Source organism: Bombina bombina, chromosome 3 (genome assembly GCF_027579735.1).
Source record: "Bombina bombina isolate aBomBom1 chromosome 3, aBomBom1.pri, whole genome shotgun sequence".
Lineage (NCBI taxonomy): Eukaryota > Metazoa > Chordata > Amphibia > Anura > Bombinatoridae > Bombina > Bombina bombina.
The window spans coordinates 683,331,419-683,352,440 of record NC_069501.1 but is presented as its reverse complement, the minus strand read 5'-3'; the positions used below and the strand labels follow the sequence as shown (position 1 = coordinate 683,352,440).

Below are 21,022 nucleotides of genomic sequence, written 5' to 3'. Positions count from 1 at the left end.
TAAATGTAAACTGGAAAGTTGTTTAGAATGGCATGTTCTATCTGAATCATGAAAGTTTAAATTTTGGCTAGATTGTTGCTTTAAGTACAGTATCAGGAAACAGTACTCATAGGGAACAGTCTTCTTTCTTCAGTTGTACTTAGCTGACCTCACCTAAAGCTCTCTCTCTCTCTGTGTGTGTATGTATATATATATATATATACATATATATATATATATATATATATACCCACACACACACACACATATATATATATACCCACACACACACACACATATATATATATATATATATATATATATATACACACACATACATAAATGCCCACCAATACATATATAAATTCACAAGGGTTTAAGAGAATATTTTTATATATATTTTTAGTGATAGAAACATTACTTTGTTTTACATTTTACCCACTTAGGGTGAAGACATTAAACATTTATAGTTTATAATTAAAACCTTCTTCATTCACACTAAACACAATTTTTAATACATAGATCATTACATCTACATTTTCAGTTCTACGCTTTTTCATTGTATTTAGAGGGACTCCTGACACTAGTCTTTGTGGTTCTTCATCCATGTTCTCAGTTGCTCGACTTGAGCAACCACACTGCTTTTTGCTGTTCCTCCTGCAGCAGTATATTGCTCCACGCTGTTGGTGTAATTCCAGAGTTTGGACACATCACTGCTGAAAAGAGGGCTGCAAGCGGAAATGATAAAAGTTAAAATAAATAAAATAAAAATGTAGTTACTGCTATATCCATAGATTAAGGATATTTGTAATATGATCATTTTAAATACATTTTCTATACAATTGCTAGAATTATGTAGAGGTTGCTTTAAACATGTTTGGATGTCTGGCTAATAATTATCATCATCATCACCACATACCTGATGCTCTTTAGATCTTCCAATGAGAGTTGGTTGATAGAGATCCTCTTGGTTTCCGCTAACTGCACTACTTTCCCTGAAAGCCCATGAGCTTGTCTGAAAGGCATCTGTGACAAGAGAAACAGCAACATATAAATATAAATAAAAAGCTGCAAAATACCCACAATATAATATGCTTCACCCTTTACATTACATTTACAGTTAGAGTCATGCAATTTTAAATGACAGAAAACAAATCAGTATAATAAATGTCGTATTTAGAAATAATACTCACGCCTTTCCTGACCAAATAATAAGCAATGTCTGTGGCAAGCATATCTGGACTTAACGCTTTTTCCATAGCCTCTTTGTTTATCTGGAAAATAGTTCACACACAATAAGCAAGACAATGCCAATAATATGATTGTAAAATGTAAATATATACTTATAAAGCCTTGGTTAAAGACAAAACCATATAGAGCATGCAGTTTTAAACAACTTTCCAATTTACTTCTATTATCAAATTTGCTTTGTTCTCTTTGTATATTTTAGTGTAAAGCTAGGTAAGCTGATACAAGCTCAGGACACATGCATGCTCCTGAGCTCAACTAGGATTACTCTTCTACAAAGCATACAAAGAGAACTAAACAAACTTTATAACAGAAGCAAATTCCAAAATTTTATCTATATTGACCTAGATCTGGAGACATAAGTGCCCGGGGTGGATGAGCAAAGTCCCCTTCATACAAACAGATTCTACTTTTCCAACGCCAAGCCTACCGCTCAGTTTCCCAAGAAAAGGCCATTTTCATACCCTCGTGGCAATCAGGGCATAAACTAAAAGTAGCCGACCGCAACAACCTTTTATGAAAGGGGCTTGAATATAAGGTTTATAGACTATGGAGTAACACGCTGTCTTGTCTACTGAAACAAGGACCATTCATAGCAGGATTACCACGCTACATGTGAGAAACACAGCTGGCAATTTTCCTCTCCGCTTTATAGCCAGTATGAAGCCATATAGGAGATTGCAGATGCTAGGACCAGCATAGAGAACCAAAAATAAGAAATAGATGTGGTATAGGCTAAAACAAGATGTAATTCATTTACTTTTTTTTTTTAAAGTAGTATAGACAATGTGTTCTTTTTTGGTTTGATTTATAAGTATTATAGTGAGAGACATTAGTTAAGTAAATGCTTCCTCTAAAGGAAATCTCTACAGCTAAAACTCTGCAGCCCAACATAAATTATGTTTTGTAGTATCTCCTGCGACCTTGATACTGTATATGTGTGCTTATCTGTTCTACATACTTATTTTTCTACTTTACTAACACACGGCTAGATAACGAGTTTTGCGTTATGAGCGGCTCGGTGCTAACTTGCAAGTTATTTCCACCGCTCACCTCCCTATAGTGCTGCTATTACAGTTTTTCATAAACCCGGCGTTAACAGGCAATATTGCAGCGTTGAGCAAAATTGAGCTGCATACCGCACTCAAATACCAGCGCTGCTTTGAGGTGGTTTTTACGTGCTCATGCACGATTTCTCCATAGACATCAATGGGGAGAACCGGCTAAAAAAAAAGCCTAACACCTGCAATAAAGGAGCGTAAAGCTCTGTAACGCAGCCCCATTGATTTCTATGGGGAAAGAAAAGTTATGTTTACACCTAACACCCTAACACAAACCCCTGAGTCTAAACACCCCTAATCTGCCACCCCTGAAATCACAGACACCTAAATTACACTTATTAACCCCTAATCTGCCACCCCCGACATCGCCGACACCTACATTACACTTATTAACCCCTAATCTTCCGCCCCCAACGTCGCCACCACTATACTAAAGTTTTTAACTCCTAACCCTAAGTCTAACCCTAAAACCCACCAACTTGAAAATAATTAAAATAAATCTAAATAAAAAATACAATTAATACCTAAATAATTCCTATTTAAAAATAAATACTTACCTATAAAATAAACCCTAAGCTAGCTACAATATAACTAATAGTTACATTGTAGTGATCTTAGGTTTTATTTTACAGGTAAGTTTATATTTATTTTAACTAGGTAGACTAGTTAGTAAATATTTATTAACTATTTACTAACTACCTAGCTAAAATAAATACAAATTTACCTGTAAAATAAAACCTAACCTGTCTTACACTAACACCTAACATTACACTACAATTAAATAAATTACATGAATTAAATACAATTAACTAAATTACAAAAACAAACACTGAATTACACAAAATAAAAAAGAAATGATCAAATATTTAAACTAATTACACCTAATTTAATAGCCCTATCAAAATAAAAAAGCCCCCCCCAAAAAATAAAAAAACCCCTAGCCTAAACTAAACTGCCAATGGCCCTTAAAAGGGCCTTTTGCGGGGCATTGCCCCAAAGAAATCAGCAATTTTACCTGTAAAAAAATATATACAAACAACCCCCCAACAGTAAAACCCACCACCCACACAACCAAACCCCCTAAATAAAATCCTATCTAAAAAAACCTAAGCTCCCCATTGCCCTGAAAAGGGCATTTGGATGGGCATTGCCCTTAAAAGGGCATTTAGCTCTTTTTCAGCCCACACCCTAAGCTAAAAATAAAACCCACCCAATAAACCCTTAAAAAAACCTAACACTAATCCCTGAAGATCCACTTACAGTTTTTGAAGATTGGACATCCATCCTCAACGAAGCCGGGAGAAGTCTTCATCCAAGCGGCAAGAAGTCCTCAACGAAGCCAGGAGAAGTCTTCATCCAAGCGGCAAGAAGAGGTCTTCCAGACGGGCAGAAATCTTCTTCCAGACGGCATCTTCTATCTTCATCCTTCCAACGTGGAGCGGCTCCATCTTCAAGACACCCGGCGCGGAGCATCCTCTTCTGTCGACGGCTCTTCAAGAATGAAGGTTCCTTTAAGGGACGTCATCCAAGATGGCGTCCCTTCAATTACGATTGGCTGATAGAATTCTATGCAATCAGCCAATAGGATGGAGCTCGCATTCTATTGGCTGATTGGGCCTCGGTTTAGGGGTTAATAGGTAGCTTATGGGTGTTAGTGTACTTTTTAGCACTTTAGTTATGAGTTTTATGCTACAGCTCTGTAACATAAAAGCCATAACTACTGACTTTCAGTTTATGGTACGGATCTTGACGGTATAGGCAGTACCGCTCACTTTTTGGCCGGACAGGCAAACTCGTAATACCGGCGCTATGGAAGTCCCATTGAAAAAGGACTTTTTGAAAGCTGTGGTAGTTACGTTGCATTACAGCCAAAAAAGTGTGCGGTACAGATTTACCTGCAAGACTCGTAATACCAGCGGTAGTGAAAAAGAGCCATAACACTGCTTTTTCACTCATAACGCAAAACTCGTAACCTAGCCGACAGATAATAATAGACACAGATGGTTAAAATGATGCTTGACCTGTTGTCCCCAGTTATGTACTCATATAAAGCTTTTACTTTTGAATGGGCTAGGGGCATGGGTGTTTGCGGCCGAGACATCTGAGCCTTTCCACTTACTGTCCCTTTAAATGCAGCTTAAAGGCCTCCACCTATACTTACCAAAGTAAACTCAGGGGGAGGCAACCCAGCTATCTTCATTCTATGATGGACAGAACTAGGTATGAGGAAGTAATGTCATCTTAATATGGTGCTTGGTTTATTTCTGTCCATGCCCCCTTCTGAGAGAAGGTCTCAACTAGCAAGCATTAGCTAGGCCACAATATAGATTTTATGCTCACATACACATCTATTTTTATTTCCCATCTCTACTTATGCATAACATTTAGTAAAGTACAGCAGAGAGTTCACTTCTATAGCAACTCAACACAATGTAATTAGTCATATGTAATAAAGGTCTAATAATAAATAAACATCGCTGAAATGTACTGAAGAACAAATCAAAGTACGAGTTTACAATTAAAAAACAAACAAACACAGTTTTGCTTAATCAAATAAATATTTAAAATACCTGCAGGGTGGCAATAACTCCAGAGGCCACCTGGAGCACAGCACATATGGTGTCATAGACATCAAACATGGCCTCTTTATCTTCCTATAAAAAGATAAACATACAGGATTAGACATCACCTTGTATAAAGTATATTTATGTACTAATCAAGCAGTTTATTTGCTTTTTATAAAACACACACAGTATCTCACAAAAGTGAGTACACCACTCACATTTTTGTAAATATTTTATTATATCTTTTCATGTGACAACACTGAAGAAATGACACCTTGCTACAATGTAAAGTAGTGAGTGTACAGCCTGTATAACAGTGTAAATTTGCTGTCCCCTCAAAATAACTCAACACACAGCCAATAATGTCTAAACCGTTGGCAACAAAAGTGAGTACACCTTTAAGTGGAAATGTCCAAATTGGGCCTAAAGTGTCAATATTTTTTTGTGGCCGCCATTATTTTCCAGCACTGCCTTAACCCTCTTGGGCGTGGAGTTCACCAGAGCTTCACAGGTTCCACTGCAGTCCTCTTCCACTCCTCCGTGACGACATCACAGAGCTGGTGGATGTTAGAGACCTTAAGCTCCCCCACCTTCCATTTGAGGATGCCCCACAGATGCTCAATAGGGTTTAGGTCCATCACCTTTACCCTCAGCTTCTTTAGCAAGGCAGTGGTCATTTTGGAGGTGTGTTTGGGGTCGTTATGTTGGAATACTGCCCTGCGGCCCAGTCTCCGCTTCAGTTTGTCACAGTACATGTTGGCATTCATGGTTCCCTCAATGAACTGTAGCTGCCCAGTGCCGGCAGCACTCATGCAGGTTCAGACCATGACACTCCCACCACCATGCTTGACTGTAGGCAAGACACACTTGTCTTTGTACTCCTCATCTGGTTGCCGCCACACAAAAAATGGCTTATTTGGCCCAATTTGGAAATTTCCACTTAGGGGTGTACTCACTTTTGTTGCCAATGGTTTAGCCATTATTGGCTGTGTGTTGAGTTATTTGAGGGGACAGCAAATTTACACTGTTATACAGGCTGTACACTCACTACTTTACAGTGTAGCAAAGTGTCATTTCTTCAGTGTTGTCACATGAAAAGATATAGTAAAATATTTACAAAAATGTGAGGGGTGTACTCAATTTTGTGAGATACTGTACATATTTATTATATTCCCTTATTCTAGTTAAAATTCTATTTTTATGTATTTTCACTACAGAAATCTTGCAATATATATTTTTATAGTTTTTTATATTGTAATATCTTGAGATTTGAATACGTAATTTTTTTTTTTATATTTTTAACATCTAATTGATAATGAAGTTGCTATTGGAGTTTCCCTTTTTTGGTTTAGATGGATAATAAAGTTATATTTTACAATGCATTATAATGTATTTTTTTAATAATATTTCATAAATGTCATCATGTTTTGAATAAAAAAAAAAAAAGTAAAAATTATTCCAGTTAAAAACTTATAACAGCGTCAAAAATGGTCGAAATGTAAAGAAACACTATTAAAAGTCACATTTTAGTGCTACGGAATTATCTATTTTGTTAGAACATTTTAATTTTAAACAAATACACTCCAGTAAATAATCTGATGCTTTTGTTGAAAAAAATAAGTCAGTTTACTAGAGAGGTGTGATGCAGGTGGTGCTAAGCTTTTACGTGGTGAGGCTGGGGGCCAGTGCAACACAGCATAGTGTGTTGGGCCCAGTCTGTTAGTGAGGCTCCATCTATATCACTGGTTTTTAAACCTGTCCTCAGACCTCCCCAACAGACCAGGTTTTCAGGATTACCTTGGATGAGAGCAGGTACCATGTTTAATAATCAGCGGATTATTTCACTTTGCTCCAGTTCAGATATCCTCAAAATGTGGCCTATTAGGGAGGTCTGAGGACAGGTTTGAAAACCAGTGGTCTATATGAATGAGGGGAGTGAAAGCAGTTCAGATGAAGGGAAGCCCTCCTGAGATTTTATACAGAAAAGCAGATGTAGGTGCCCCTATAAGGCCCAGAACACTCTGAATGCTGTGTCAGTTTCCCATCAAGGAATGTGGAAATATTCTCATTTTATTTCTTGTAAACAATTGGAATCTCCCTGTCTCAAGCCAATAATGCAGTGCATGGGTTGGCAAGAATTGCATGTTGCATTCCACCAAATCCAATCACGTGATAAGGGATCTGTTTTTACATTGTAATTATTTGTGATTATTTTGCATATAAACAAGCCTTTTCTCTGGATTTTTATTTAAGATGGTATTTTCTGCTTTCATATACAAGCAAACAATGACATGGGGAAAAAAAAACGCTATCAAGGTGTTTGGCTGTATAGGAAGAATTCCCACGAAAAATACTTACAATCAAACATTTTCTTTCTTTTCTTAATATGCAAAATATATTTTATGTGAACTATATAAATAAAGTAATACAAATAAAGAAAGACTACTATAAAATGCTTGGGCTAAATGAAAATACCTACAAAAAATCTTTAACTTTGGCTTATGTAACAGAGCAGTAAAAATGGAGCTAATTGATTCAAATTTATATGGAATTGAATGTAGTTCCAATAAATATTTAATAAAAGGCCATGAATTCATGTTGGAAGATAGTTACCAGAGAGGACACCACTACCAAAGGTACCCTTATATGGTATACAAGGGGGCGTGGGAGACTGCCAATATGAAATGATCACTGATAACACATGCAGCACCACTTCAAAGAGCCCCCCCAACAGGGACATTTCTTTGCCAACTTTGGCCCCTACACCAGATGGGACTATAATGTCAATGGGGCAGTCTTGCCCAATTGTGGACACTGTTATGTCTTCCCTTGTACTTAATCAAATTGAAGTATCACTGAGCACTGGTAATGTAAACACTAATACATGTAAAGAGAAGGAGACTTCTTTATGTGGGGAAAATTTGATATACAATATTTCAGATTATGAATTAAGTGTGAATAAATCAACACTGTTGAATAAAGGTTTGTCTTTTTCAGTTTCTAGTGAGGTTGAGGCGTTTGAATTAAAGATTTACACAATTTTTTTAGAAAATTGGCACCAATTCACCAAGAATAGTTACACAAGACACTATGGATCATGGTTTTAATAACCCTAATAAATATGGCATTAAAAATAGGAGTAACTTCACACCTCCCACTGTTTCACATAGTATATCCACATATACAGCATTGGTTCAGCAAGACATTAATAAAGCCCTACAGATGAGTAAGAAATGTACAACTAGGACCCATGGCAGTATTTCAAGACATGATAGACAAGCTTTAAATATGCTGAAAAGCAATACCAATATTTCCAATAAAGAGGCCGATAAAGGCGGTGATATTGTAATTATGAATAAAACTGATTATGTACAAGAAATTTTAAATCAATTGCAAGACACTCAGATATACCAGAGACTAGAGGCAGATCCAACCAATAAAATAAAAAAAGAAATTGAACATATAACTATGAAGGCTGTGAAAAGAGGTATCACAGACACATTCAGAAATTGCCTTTTGGTGCAACATCCGATTAGGCCATTTATATATACATTACCAAAAATACACAAAAATGCCACTAGACCACCAGGTAGGCCTATAGTAGCTGGTATGAATTCAGTTTTTTCTAAAATTGCCATTTTTCTTGACAAGGTATAACAACCTTCAGTAACCAAAATGACTTCATATTTAAAAGATACAAGTGATTTTTTGGAAAAATTGAATAATATGGACTATGCAGGGGACAAATGTATTATCTATACCCTTGATGTATGTAGTTTATACACATCTATTAAACATGTGAGTGGCACAACATCTGTACAAGCAATGTTGAGAACTGAAGGTTTTTATAGTGAGGATCAAATTAACTTCCTTATAGAACTCCTTGACATTATTCTGTATCAGAAATGTATTTTCTCTTTAAGGATACTTTTTATCAACAAAAACAGGGCACTGCTATGGGCTCCAATGTCGCCCCTACATATGCCAATATATTTATGGGCAGCTGTGAGGAGCACTTTGTGTATCCTCACAAGCTGTTCATACCCTATGGTGCCTCCTGGTGGAGATACATAGACAATATTTTTGGTGTATGGGGGGGGGGCGACATTGAGAGCTTATTATCATTTGTAGATGACTTGAATAGATCAGTCTTGGGACTGAAATTTACATTAACGGCAAGTGAAGACTCTGTTAACTTCTTAGATATGGTAGTTTACAAAGAGAAAGGTTTCCTTAAGACTGACCTTTTAAGCCAACAGATAGGAATAGCCTACAAAGGTATGACAGCCATCACTCTCCAAATGTCTTTAAAGCCTTACCAAAAAAGTCAGGTTTTACGTGTCAAAAAGATAGTTAGAGACCCTAAATTATGTCATGATAGACTGGAAGAGATGGGCAATAAATTCAAAAGAAGGGGTTATCCCAACTATCTGGTAGATAAACAGAAATAAGAGGTCATGCTACAAAAGGTACCTGAACAGAGAAGAGATAATAAAGAGGATAGGTTGATTTTTATAAGTAAACACAATCACATGAGCAATAAAATCAACCACATACTTAGAGGCCACTGGCATATTCTAAAAGATCTCAATCCCAAGCCTGATATGTGGATGACTTTGTCCCTACTTGTTAACTCTTTATTCCTATGCACACAACAATGGTTTATAATACAGCCCTCTGCCTCTATATTGTTTACTTTTGCTCCCAATACCATACCTGTACACCACTGTGCTCCCTCCCTATAAAGGTCTAAGTTTTTATCCAGGATACACATATTATCTCCTATCTAAAACCTTACTGATATCGGAGATGAGTGACCTGCCTGCTCTTATAACTAACTTACACTATGCTAGTATTTACCTATATCTTATACTGCAGGTGAGCTTTATTTACCCTCAACTATGTTCTGGAAACTTGTGTAGTCAACCACCACTTTATTCTGATAATTACTGAACTACTAGCGGCCGTGGCATCAAAGCCTACTTTATTAACATATTCGTTGCTTTAGCGTTTGGTAATGGTAGTTCAGGTTAATCAGCTTCTGTGTATGTATATATGTGTATTTTTTTTTATTTTGATTCTCTAACAGTTACAGAGATGCCTTGAGACAGATATGACTTGCATCTTATCAGAGGCAAACAACTTATATTTATTTAAACTGCTCATGTTTAACATCCTCCTATATGGTTTTGTACAATATGATGGTTCCATATTACTATAGTCCTTCAGTCATTCCCTAACCCAAGAAGCTTGTTAAGAGTCCAAAGAGTAATACTTGATATGTCCCCCCTATTGCTCCCTTTTAATAGTATGGTATATGCCAATGTTATTCGTCCAAGAGAGGCCATTGTTTTTCATATGGGGATTTATTTTCCTGAGTCTGGGCACTCGATTATAGGGGTTAACTGTTTGTTTATAATAAAAAATGAGGTTTATCAGTAGAGACCCAAAAGTGGTTTCCAGTATTGGCAGCAACCTCCTACAGCTGACTTGTTCATTTGGGAGGTCCAAAAGTGTCCTCATATATTATTTGGGAGGTACATAGAACATTAGGCAACCATTTGACATAGTAGATATTTCCTCTGCAGGTACAAATGTTGAAAATGTAATCTGATATACCTTATACTGCTTGTATTTTTATATTTATTATGCTATATTCTTATTATGTATGCCTTTCTCCAAACCTCAAATAAAAACTATTTAAAAAAATAAAAAAAAAATAAAAATAAAAAAAGATCTCAATCCCCTGGTGAGAGTATTTGATAATCCTCCCATGTCAGCGTATAAACGTAATAAGAATATTAAAGACCACTTGGTTCGAGCGGACATAGGCAGTGATAAAATAAATATCCAGAGAACTATAGGTCCAGGACAGACAGACTGTTATCCATGCCTGAATTGAAGTAATTGCAATTCCATGATAAAGGGAGAAATCTTCCACCACCCTACACAAGGTACAAAATATAGGATCAAACAGTATCTAACATGTAGGTCCAACGTGTGGTTTTTATTACATTGGGGAGTCCTGTAGGGAGGCCAGAGAGTGGATTACACAACATAAATCTAATATAAGATGCCAAAATAAGGATGCCCCTGTATCGTCACATTTTATTGAAGCTGGCCATCAGCTAATTACGCTTCCAAATTATAGAGTAGATATCCCCAGGAGGGGTGGAGACAGAGACTCTCTCCTTAAGGTCAGAGTAATGTTTTGGATTACAGAGAATGGGGTTCCCAGGTGCCAACTAACGGAGGCTAGGTGTTTGTAGAAAAACCTAGCCTCCGTTAGTTGGCGCTTGGGAACCCCATTCTCTGTAGCTACTATTTATTGGTGACAGCTAGGTTTCACCTTTTCCGGGCCTACAGGTGTTAGTTGGCGCTTAAGTAAATATTTTACCTATTATTAATGTTTTGGATTAACAAGCTACAAACTTTGAAACCTATGGGTTTAAATAAAGACTTTGTTTGGTCTCTCTTTATGTAAATATTCTATCTGATATAAATGATTACGATGCTCATACAGGTTAAAAATTTAAAATGTAAAATTTAAACTTGACACATAAGGTGCTCAGAATGTTTGCATAAATTACATACATTAATATATTTTTGGGTCATCTGTATATATCCTTGCGTTGTTCATATCTCTTGTACCTGCATGTTTGTGTATATGATGGTTGCTATTCTGCTACTAGGATTACTTCCGGATTCTGTTTTATTATAATTGTCTTTGGTTATGCAAATGTAGCTTCTCATTTTTTAATTATATGCATAGGGACTGTATGTATATGTTTTAATTGTGCTTTTTTGCAATTTTGTCAATACATGTTGTACGCAGTGCTTGTTTAAGATAAGAAATACCATCTTTGAATGTTATAAAAATGGTCTGCATTCGATGGTGCTGTTGTACAATTAATGTGCAGTTGATTTGCACCTGTGTAATTGTTTTACACCTGTGTACTTGTATAAAGGCAGTCTCTCTGCATACACAGATAGACATGACTAAGGACCTAAAGTAGGTCTGAAACGTTGTTTGTTTTGTGGACCATGGAACAATAAAGGTCATTTTACTTTAAACTGCATAGGCTGAAGCACCCTTTCTTTTGGAGTTTCATGTTGGAAGATAGAGGGCCCAGTTGATCATACTGCGAGCAGACATGATACGATGTAGCGTATCATGTCCCCTGGACATCGATAAATGCCGACAGCATATGCTGTCGGCATTTATCATTGCACAAGCAGTTCTTGTGAACTGCTTGTGCAATGCCGCCCCCTGCAGATTTGCTGCAAATTAACCGCTAGTAGGGGGTGTCAATCAACCCGATCGGGTTGATATCTGTAAGTTGCCTCAGAGCAGATGGACAAGTTATGGAGCAGCAGTCTTTAGACCGCTGCTTCATAACTTCTGTTTCCGGCGAGCCTAAAGGCTCACGCGGAAACAGGGGCATCAAGCTCGGAGCTTGATAATTCGGAGCTTGATAATTCGGCCCCAAAGAATTCAGAGCAAATCTGTAGAAGTCTTTATTTTACAGTAGAGAAGTAGTAACATGAGGAAGCAACGCATCAGATGTGTATGTACAAACAGGTAATCAAAAGTGAATTTAGACATTTTTGTATAAAGAATGGATGGTTTATGTGTACTGCAAAGCAAACTAAATCCAATCAGTGGTCCATATTATCAACAGTTGTTCATAAGATACAACTCACCTGCAAGTCTTTGTTGTACGTGCTCGGTAATCCTTTTAATGTCATAAGAAACCCAGAGCACTGTGAAATAAAAAGAAAGACAGTCTGTATCTAATATATAAAGAACAAACTGTTTCATATAACTTGTACCCATAAATGTGCTGAGGTGTAAGAGGAAGAGATGAATGGTTAGTCAAGGTTCTGTTAAGTTTATACCAAAGGATTTTCTCTAGATCTGTTCTAATTTTGGAAAAAGGTATGGTGTACATTCTTTTTTTTATTTTATTTTTTGTTTTGCACCATAACAGAGGAGGCATGATACAACGTAGCCATACAACAGCAGTAAACAGACATGTACAAAAGGATATATCAATGAAAAGAAAAACACACATATTTTTAGTCACTCCAAATAAAACATTTTCTTCCATTTGTACAAAGCAGGGATTGAACATTTATGGTACCTCACAATATAACCATTTCTAAGCAGAAATTAAAACAGAATAAAATGTAACCAGTTAACCTTAGTGTTCTACCCTGGAGTACTTTAACGTCCTCTGATATTTTTAATGGTTTAACATCCTCTGTTAAATTTTAGCAATTATCTTACATTCAGAAAAGGGAAAGAAAGAAACGAGGAAAGGAAAAAAGGAGAGAAAGAAAACAAGAAGAGGGAGAAAAAAAACAAAACAAAATTGGGCTCCAGAGTGCCGGGTAGTCTTCTGTTAATAGTAGCTGCAGAATGAAGACTCAGTTATGAAACAAAGAGATGGTCTGCAGCTGGGTTTCTACAGGCAACGACAAAATCATTTAGCAAAAAAGGCTGGAAAAATTTAAAGGGTCATATTCATATGGTAGCAACATATTTTGAGTAAAAACAGAGAATGCTGGGGAAGTCCTACTTTTCCGTGTTCTAAGAATGAATTGTCTAGCTACCAGAATTGCAGCATTAATTAGATGTTTATTTAAGTATGCAGGGTCTTTAACTAAAAACATTATTTGCGTGAGGCTGATTTTAAAGGGACACTGAACCCAAATTTTTTCTTTCATGATTCAGATAGAGCATGCAATTTTAAGCAACTTTCTAATTTACTCCTATTATCAATTTTTCTTCATTCTCTTGCTATCTTTATTTGAAAATCATGAATGGAAATCTTAGCAGCCAGCCCATTTTAGGTTTAGGAAGCATGGATAGCGCTTGCTTATTGGAGGCTGACATTTACCCACCAATAAGCAAGCATAACCCCGGTTCTCAACCAAAAATGGGCCGGCTTCTATGCATCACATTCCTGCTTTTTAAATAAAGATAGCAAGAGAACGAAGAAAAATTTATAATAGGATTAAATTAGAAATGTGCTTGAAATTGCATGCTCTATCTGAATCATTAAAGAAAAAAAAATTGCTTTTAGTGTTCCTTTAACCCCTTAATGACCGACGTATGGGGTACGTCCTGCAAAAAAATGCAGTTAATGACCAAGGACGTACCCCATACGTCGTTGGTCTTTGAAAGCAGTGGAAGCGATCCTGATAGCTTCCAGCTGCTTTCATGTTATTGCAGTGATGCCTCAATCCATCCGATGCAGAGAGAGACACTCTGTGGCCCTCTCTGCATCGGCTATCGATGGCCGTTATCGTTGGTGGGTGGGAGCTCATCCAGGGAGGCGGGTGGGCAGTCATTGGTGGAGGAGGAGGGAGGGATCTAGTGCGGGTGCGTGCGCGTGCACGGGCGCGTGCACGTGAGCCGTGCAAGCGCGTGCATGGGCGCGCGCGTGCAAGTGAGGTCTATGAAAACAGCATAAATATGCTGTAGATCTGGAGGGTGCGAGAGAGGACTGGGGAGGGTGGGATTTTAAAATCAAGGCATCTGGGAGAGGGTGGGGGGTTGGATGTTGAGGGGGGGCAGCTACACTACAGAAATAAATAAAATATTTAATAAAATAAAAAAAATAAAATACATTATTATTTTTCAAACTGGGTACTGGCAGACAGCTGCCAGTACCCAATATGGTGCCCAATAAAGGCAGATGGGGGGGGGGGGTTAAAGAGCTGTTTGGGGGGGGGGGGATCAGGGAGGTTGGGGGCTAAGGGGGGTCCTACACAGCAGAAGAATTATTTTTTTTTTTAAAAAAAAACACCTAAACCCCCCCAAAAAACTTTTATTTTAGTACTGGCAGACTTTCTGCCAGTACTTAAGATGGCGGGACAATTGTGGGGTGAGGGAGGGAAGGGAGCTGTTTGGGAGGGATCAGGGGGTGGGATGTGTCAGGTGGGAGGCTGATCTCTACACTAAAGCTAAAATTAACCTTGCAAGCTCCCTACAAGCTACCTAATTAACTCCTTCACTGCTAGACATAATATACGTGTAATGCGCAGCGGCATTTAGCGACCTTCTAACTACCAAAAAGCAACACCAAAGCCATATATGTCTGCTATTTCTGAACAAAGGGGATCCCAGAGAAGCATTTACAACAATTTGTGCCATAATTGCACAAGCTGTTTGTAAATAATTTCAGTGAGAAACCTAAAATTGTGAAATATTTAAAGTTTTTTTTAATTTGATCGCATTTGGCGGTGAAATGGTGGCATGAAATATACCAAAATGGGCCTAGATCAATACTTGGGGTTGTTTACTACACTACACTAAAGCTAAAATTAACCCTACAAGCTCCCTACATGCTCCCTAATTAACCCCTTCACTGCTGCACATAATACACGTGTGGTGCGCAGTGGCATTTAGCGGCCTTCTAATTACCAAAAAGCAACGTAAAAGCCATATATGTCTGCTATTTCTGAACAAAGGGGATCCCAGAGAAGCATTTAAAACCATTTGTGCAATAATTGCACAAGCTGTTTGTAAATAATTTCAGTGAGAAACCTAAAGTTTGTGAAAAAATTTGTGAAAAAGTGAACATTTTTTTTTTATTTGATCGCATTTGGCGGTGAAATGGTGGCATGACATATACCAAAATGGGCCTAGATCAATACTTTGGGATGTCTTCTAAAAATATATATATATACACATGTTAAAGGATATTCAGGGATTCCTGACAGATATCAGTGTCCCAATGTAACTAGCGCTAATTTTGAAAAAAAGTGGTTTGGAAATAGCAAAGTGCTACTTTTATTTAGTGCCCTATAACTTGCAAAAAAAGCAAAGAACATGTAAACATTGGGTATTTCTAAACTCAGGACAAAATTTAGAAACTATTTAGCATGGGTGTTTTTTGGTGGTTGTAGATGTGCAACAGATTTTGGGGGTCAAAGTTTGAAAAAATAGTTTTTTTTCCATTTTTTCCTCATATTTTAAAATTGTTTTTAATAGTAAATTATAAGATATGATGAAAATAATGGTATCTTTAGAAAGTCCATTTAATGGCGAGAAAAACGGTATATAATATGTGTGGGTACAGTAAATGAGTAAGAGGAAAATTACAGCTAAACACAAACACCGCAGAAATGTAAAAATAGCCTTGGTCCCAAACGGTCAACAAATGGAAAAGTGCTCTGGTCACTAAGGGGTTAATCTTCATAGTCAAAACTTTATTAAGCCAAAAGTTAATTCTATTCCAAAGCTTCTGTAGTTTAGGGCGGGACCAAAAAGCATGTATGAGGTCTGCATCAGATGCCGAGCATTTAGTGCATACCTGAAATCGGTGCGTGGACCATTTAGACATAATCTTTGGAGTAATGTATGATCTGTTCAGAAGTCTCATATGTGATTCTCTCAGGGAACAAGAGCGATTATATTTGGAAATTATAGCAAAACTCCCCTTTATATCCTCAATCTGAAGATTGACAATATTAACTTTCCATTTTTCATGGAGATTCGATAGATACATGTTAGCCAAAGTAGACAAGAGTAATCTATAAATTGGAGCAAGTGAATGGAGGATTGCTCGGAAGAGCTTTATAGCCGAGTCCAATATCCCCAAAAGCCAATTGTTTTTCTCCATACATTTATTTGATGTTATATAGTATCTTATTTGTAGATATGCATAAAAGTTTCTTTTGTTCAAGAAATATTCTACAGACAGATTTTCAAATGTCTTAATAACTTTAGATTGACTATCATCTGATATATAAGATGTAAGCTAAAAGAAAAAATGATATTGCGCTTGACTATCTGTACCTGAATTAATTTAAACAGTATGACATTTTTTTAAAGAAAATAATGATGTGTCCACTATACACTGGTTGCTACAAAAAAGAGACAGATATAATGCAATTTACAAATGTAACAATCATCCACATTTAAAACTTTATATCAGTAAAGTGCTATATTAAATACAGTGCAAAAGATGTATTAATACATAGTACTATTAATACTCTTAATAAACAAATCACACTTCGCCTTTATGCATTAAACGGTGATAATCCGTTAAAATAACAATTTTTTTTAAAAATGCCCTTTCAATTTGACAACAGTACCTTTCAAAAGTGTCCACTATAGATCTAAATAATTTGTTTACTGTTTTCAGCTGAAGAACACTTTTCCCCGCTTGTAAAGCTGGTCCCTCCCGGTGCAGCTTCGGATTGGTCAAAAGGATCCTTGTTTGACTCGTAGTATTACCATATGAAAAGAAAAAGAAACAGAAGCGCACCAGGGCACGATTCAAGTGAAGGTTTATTTATCAAAACACACACGCAACTGATTATGTTGCACTTACAAGATAAAAACAATTATGAGCCTGTAGATATACAAAGGTCTTTACGTGCGCTGGAACATAGATGGCAAAAGGTTCCTGATCGTCTGTCTCGGTCAGTACAAGGCGTCCGGACTGCCCTTTTGTACTACTGTGATGACTGTCCACACATGGATGTGTGTAATACAGGGAGTATTTATCGTTAAAATCATGAGATAGGACATCTCAAGATGGTTCAATGTATGGGTATTGGAATATAGCTATGAAAGCTATCTTTATTTATATGTATGGTTTGGGACAATTTGTATGTTTTTTTTTTTTATATATTTATATCATGGCAAATTATTTATATATGGTAAAGTTTTAGCATTTTTTTAAAAATGAAATACAATCACGACTGTTGAACCAAGGGAATGTATTTTCAATATATCATGTCTTTTTCTTTTTCTCTATTACTCTAAATGTTTCAATTTAGGACATAAAAAATAGCGATGGGATGCATTTTAACATGATTATGTTAGTGTGTTTTAAAATGGAACACTTTATAAATGAAATATTTACTATTGTTTCCTTTTTTCTATCACAGACTTTGCACCAATTGAATGGGTAAAATGTGACACACCTACGGCAGGCCCCGGAAAAGGGGTGTTTTTAACCAATATGAACACTTTTAAAACTGAAGAGCGCCAAAACGGACAGCATTCAATGACCTCTTGATAAAGCCCGACCGAGGTTCGGGGGAAACGCGTCGAGGAGTAAAGGACATATCTTCTGGTCTTTCAGTGTGGACAGTCATCACGGTAGTACAAAAGGGCAGTCCGGACGCCTTGTACTGACCGAGACAGACGATCAGGAACCTTTTGCCATCTATGTTCCAGCGCACGTAAAGACCTTTTTATATCTACAGGCTCATAATTGTTTTTATCTTGTAAGTGCAACATAATCAGTTGCGTGTGTGTTTTGATAAATAAACCTTCACTTGAATCGTGCCCTGGTGCGCTTCTGTTTCTTTTTCTTTTCATATGGTAATACTACGAGTCAAACAAGGATCCTTTTGACCAATCCGAAGCTGCACCGGGAGGGACCAGCTTTACAAGCGGGGAAAAGTGTTCTTCAGCTGAAAACAGTAAACAAATTATTTAGATCTATTGTGGACACTTTTGAAAGGTACTGTTGTCAAATTGAAAGGGCATTTTGAAAAAAATTTGTTATTTTAACGGATTATCACCGTTTAATGCATAAAGGCGAAGTGTGATTTGTTTATTAAGAGTATTAATAGTACTATGTATTTAATATAGCACTTATATATATGATATAAAGTTTTAAATGTGGATGATTGTTACATTTGTAAATTGCATTATATCTGTCTTTTTTGTAACAACCAGTGTATAGTGGACACATCATTTTCTTTAAAAAAATGTCATACTGTTTAAATTAATTCAGGCACAGATAGTCAAGCGCAATATCATTTTTTCTTTAGTTTTAGTTTTTTCTTTTAGTTTTTTGTAAATTGTTTATCCTTTGAAATTGCAGCTGACATGTCAGAGCCTATGATCGAACAGATTAAACACATTGATCCTATTCATACTAATAGTTTTGGAAGGAATGATTTAAGAGAGAAAAGATCCAGACAGTCCAATCTATTAGATACCAATATAGAAGGGGCAGTTTTTTGTGAGGAAGACCCCGACAATTTATTTAAAACATTAGAGAAATTGTTATATCAGGATGCGAGAGACTGGCAGGATTTAATCCTGCTAGAAAATTATATTTTGCACAAAGTAGTACCGAGGGGTTTGAGAATTTTTAAGAAACCCACATTCGAATTAGATGAAGTAGAATATACAACGGAGTGGGAGGCAGCTAGTCTAGAGTGTTCTAATAAATTTATCAAAATATTGATTAAATATAGAGAACACAGGCTTGAAAAACTTAAGGATGAAATAGATGAAACTCTTCAAAAGATACAGCCTTTTAGGAACATAGACAAATGGATCAATAGAAATAAGAGCATTCAATTTAGAGTGAATCAATTAGACAAAGAATTAAAAATTAACAAACAGAATAAACTTAGAAGAGATATTAATGATTTTAAAGAAAATAAAGTATATACATACAAAAAACAAAATAATAAAGAAAAGAGCGATAATACTGTTGAGAATAAAGAGGGCCCTAAACAGAATTATAATGGAATAATACCCAACCAAAATAGAATCTCAATACAGCCATACGATAGGAAGATTAATAGTGGATATCTAAATCATAATAATTATGGTCCACATTCTAGTTATAATAAGCATAATTCATACCATAAATCAAGTAGTAACTATATTTCACAACAGAACCATAATACATATTACAATCGTCAGTTTAGAAATAATGGATTGGATAGTAATGGTGGATATAACCATAATTATAGGACCTCAAGCATTCAATCTAAAGATACAAGGGCAGAGAATAATAGCTTTAATCAGTACCCCCAGTGGAGAAGGAGAGACTCCTATAGAGACAATAGGAATCCAATACATGATAATGGTATGAGAATAAACCAACAACCATCAATAGGAATTTCAACAAATAACAGATTTGATCCTTTAGTGGATAATAAGGACATTGATCTAGCAGTATGGGATTCAAGGGGAGCCAGACCCAAAAAGAGTTCGGCTAAAGATCTACATTTTTTAGGAGGAGGAGAGGGGCTAAACCCCCTCAAACAAAATCAGGGAGATATAAGATTAAGGCAAAGAAAAAGATCATTAGAAAGGGAAGAAGAGGAAATAGAGGAGGAAAGGCAATACAGGCAAACAGGGCGGCCAAGGAGAGATTAAAACAAACTAAAAACGAAATATTCAATTTAGCAGGAATCGATTTAGATTCAAATGATCTTAGCCTTTTACAAAAAGGTCTCAAGTTTGCCCCAAAAACTAGGCCAAGTAAGTTTGAAATGTATATTGATGTACATAAATGTGTACGAAAACTTACTTTGCAACGGTATTACCTTAAAAATCCAGAAGTGAAAACTACTCAGAATGCTCAATATATTGAATCTAAGGATTTAGGCACACTAAATAAATATACTCAAAAGCCTAGAAAATGAGAATTTAACACCCCCTACTTTGACACAAAACTATCAAGATGATTTATTAAATTTGTCAACATATGAATTAGAACCCAGTATACAACACTCTGCTTTTAAAGGGAAATCTTGTTTTAACCCCATAGGATCACAAGGTGATCAATTAGCCATGTTTTCTAAATTAGTACTTAGGGATATCGAGGAAACTTTTATTGACAATGATAACTGCCTTAATAAATATAATGACAATTTAACTATCCTTCAAAGGAAATCCCTGCAGAAACTTAATAACAATAAAGAGATAGTAATTCGCTCTGCGGATAAAGGCGGAGGTATAGTCATACAGCGTAGAGATGACTATACAAAAGAAGCATATACCATTTTAAATGATTCTAAAACTTATAAATTATTAACATGGGACCCAACTCAGAATTTTATTAAAGAATTGAATAAGATTTTAAATAAAGCAAAGGAAGAGGGTATTCTGAATAATGATGAATTTAAATTTTTAAGTAATCAACAGCCCAATATTTCTATATTTTATCACCTCCCCAAACTCCATAAGGACCCCATTAATCCCCCAGGGAGGCCGATTATTTCAGGTTTGGGTTCTATTAGTGAGAACCTTTCAAAATATGTTGATTATTACCTTCAACCCTTGGTTAAAAACACTAGAGCTTACTTCAAAGATACCACGGCTGTAATAAAGGAATACGAAGGTATAAAGTGGGAAGAGGATATGTGGTGGATAAGTTGCGATGTGTCGTCACT

The 21,022-nt window shown here is 36.3% G+C and overlaps 1 protein-coding gene across 3 annotated transcripts in view; it reads right to left on the bottom strand.

Annotated features, from left to right (window-relative positions):
• Positions 1-354: 354 nt before the first annotated feature.
• ASL (argininosuccinate lyase) overlaps positions 355-21,022 on the bottom strand; it is a 122,998-nt gene continuing 102,330 nt past the window's right edge. For all 3 annotated transcript variants that reach the window (XM_053707443.1, XM_053707442.1, XM_053707444.1), the window contains exons 13-17: positions 12,557-12,616; positions 4,859-4,942; positions 1,173-1,253; positions 899-1,005; positions 355-707 (exon numbers count right to left, since the gene is read on the bottom strand). In XM_053707443.1, the coding sequence (XP_053563418.1) occupies positions 563-707; positions 899-1,005; positions 1,173-1,253; positions 4,859-4,942; positions 12,557-12,616 (477 nt within the window). In that variant the 3' untranslated portion in view covers positions 355-562. The remainder of the gene's footprint in view (positions 708-898; positions 1,006-1,172; positions 1,254-4,858; positions 4,943-12,556; positions 12,617-21,022) is intronic.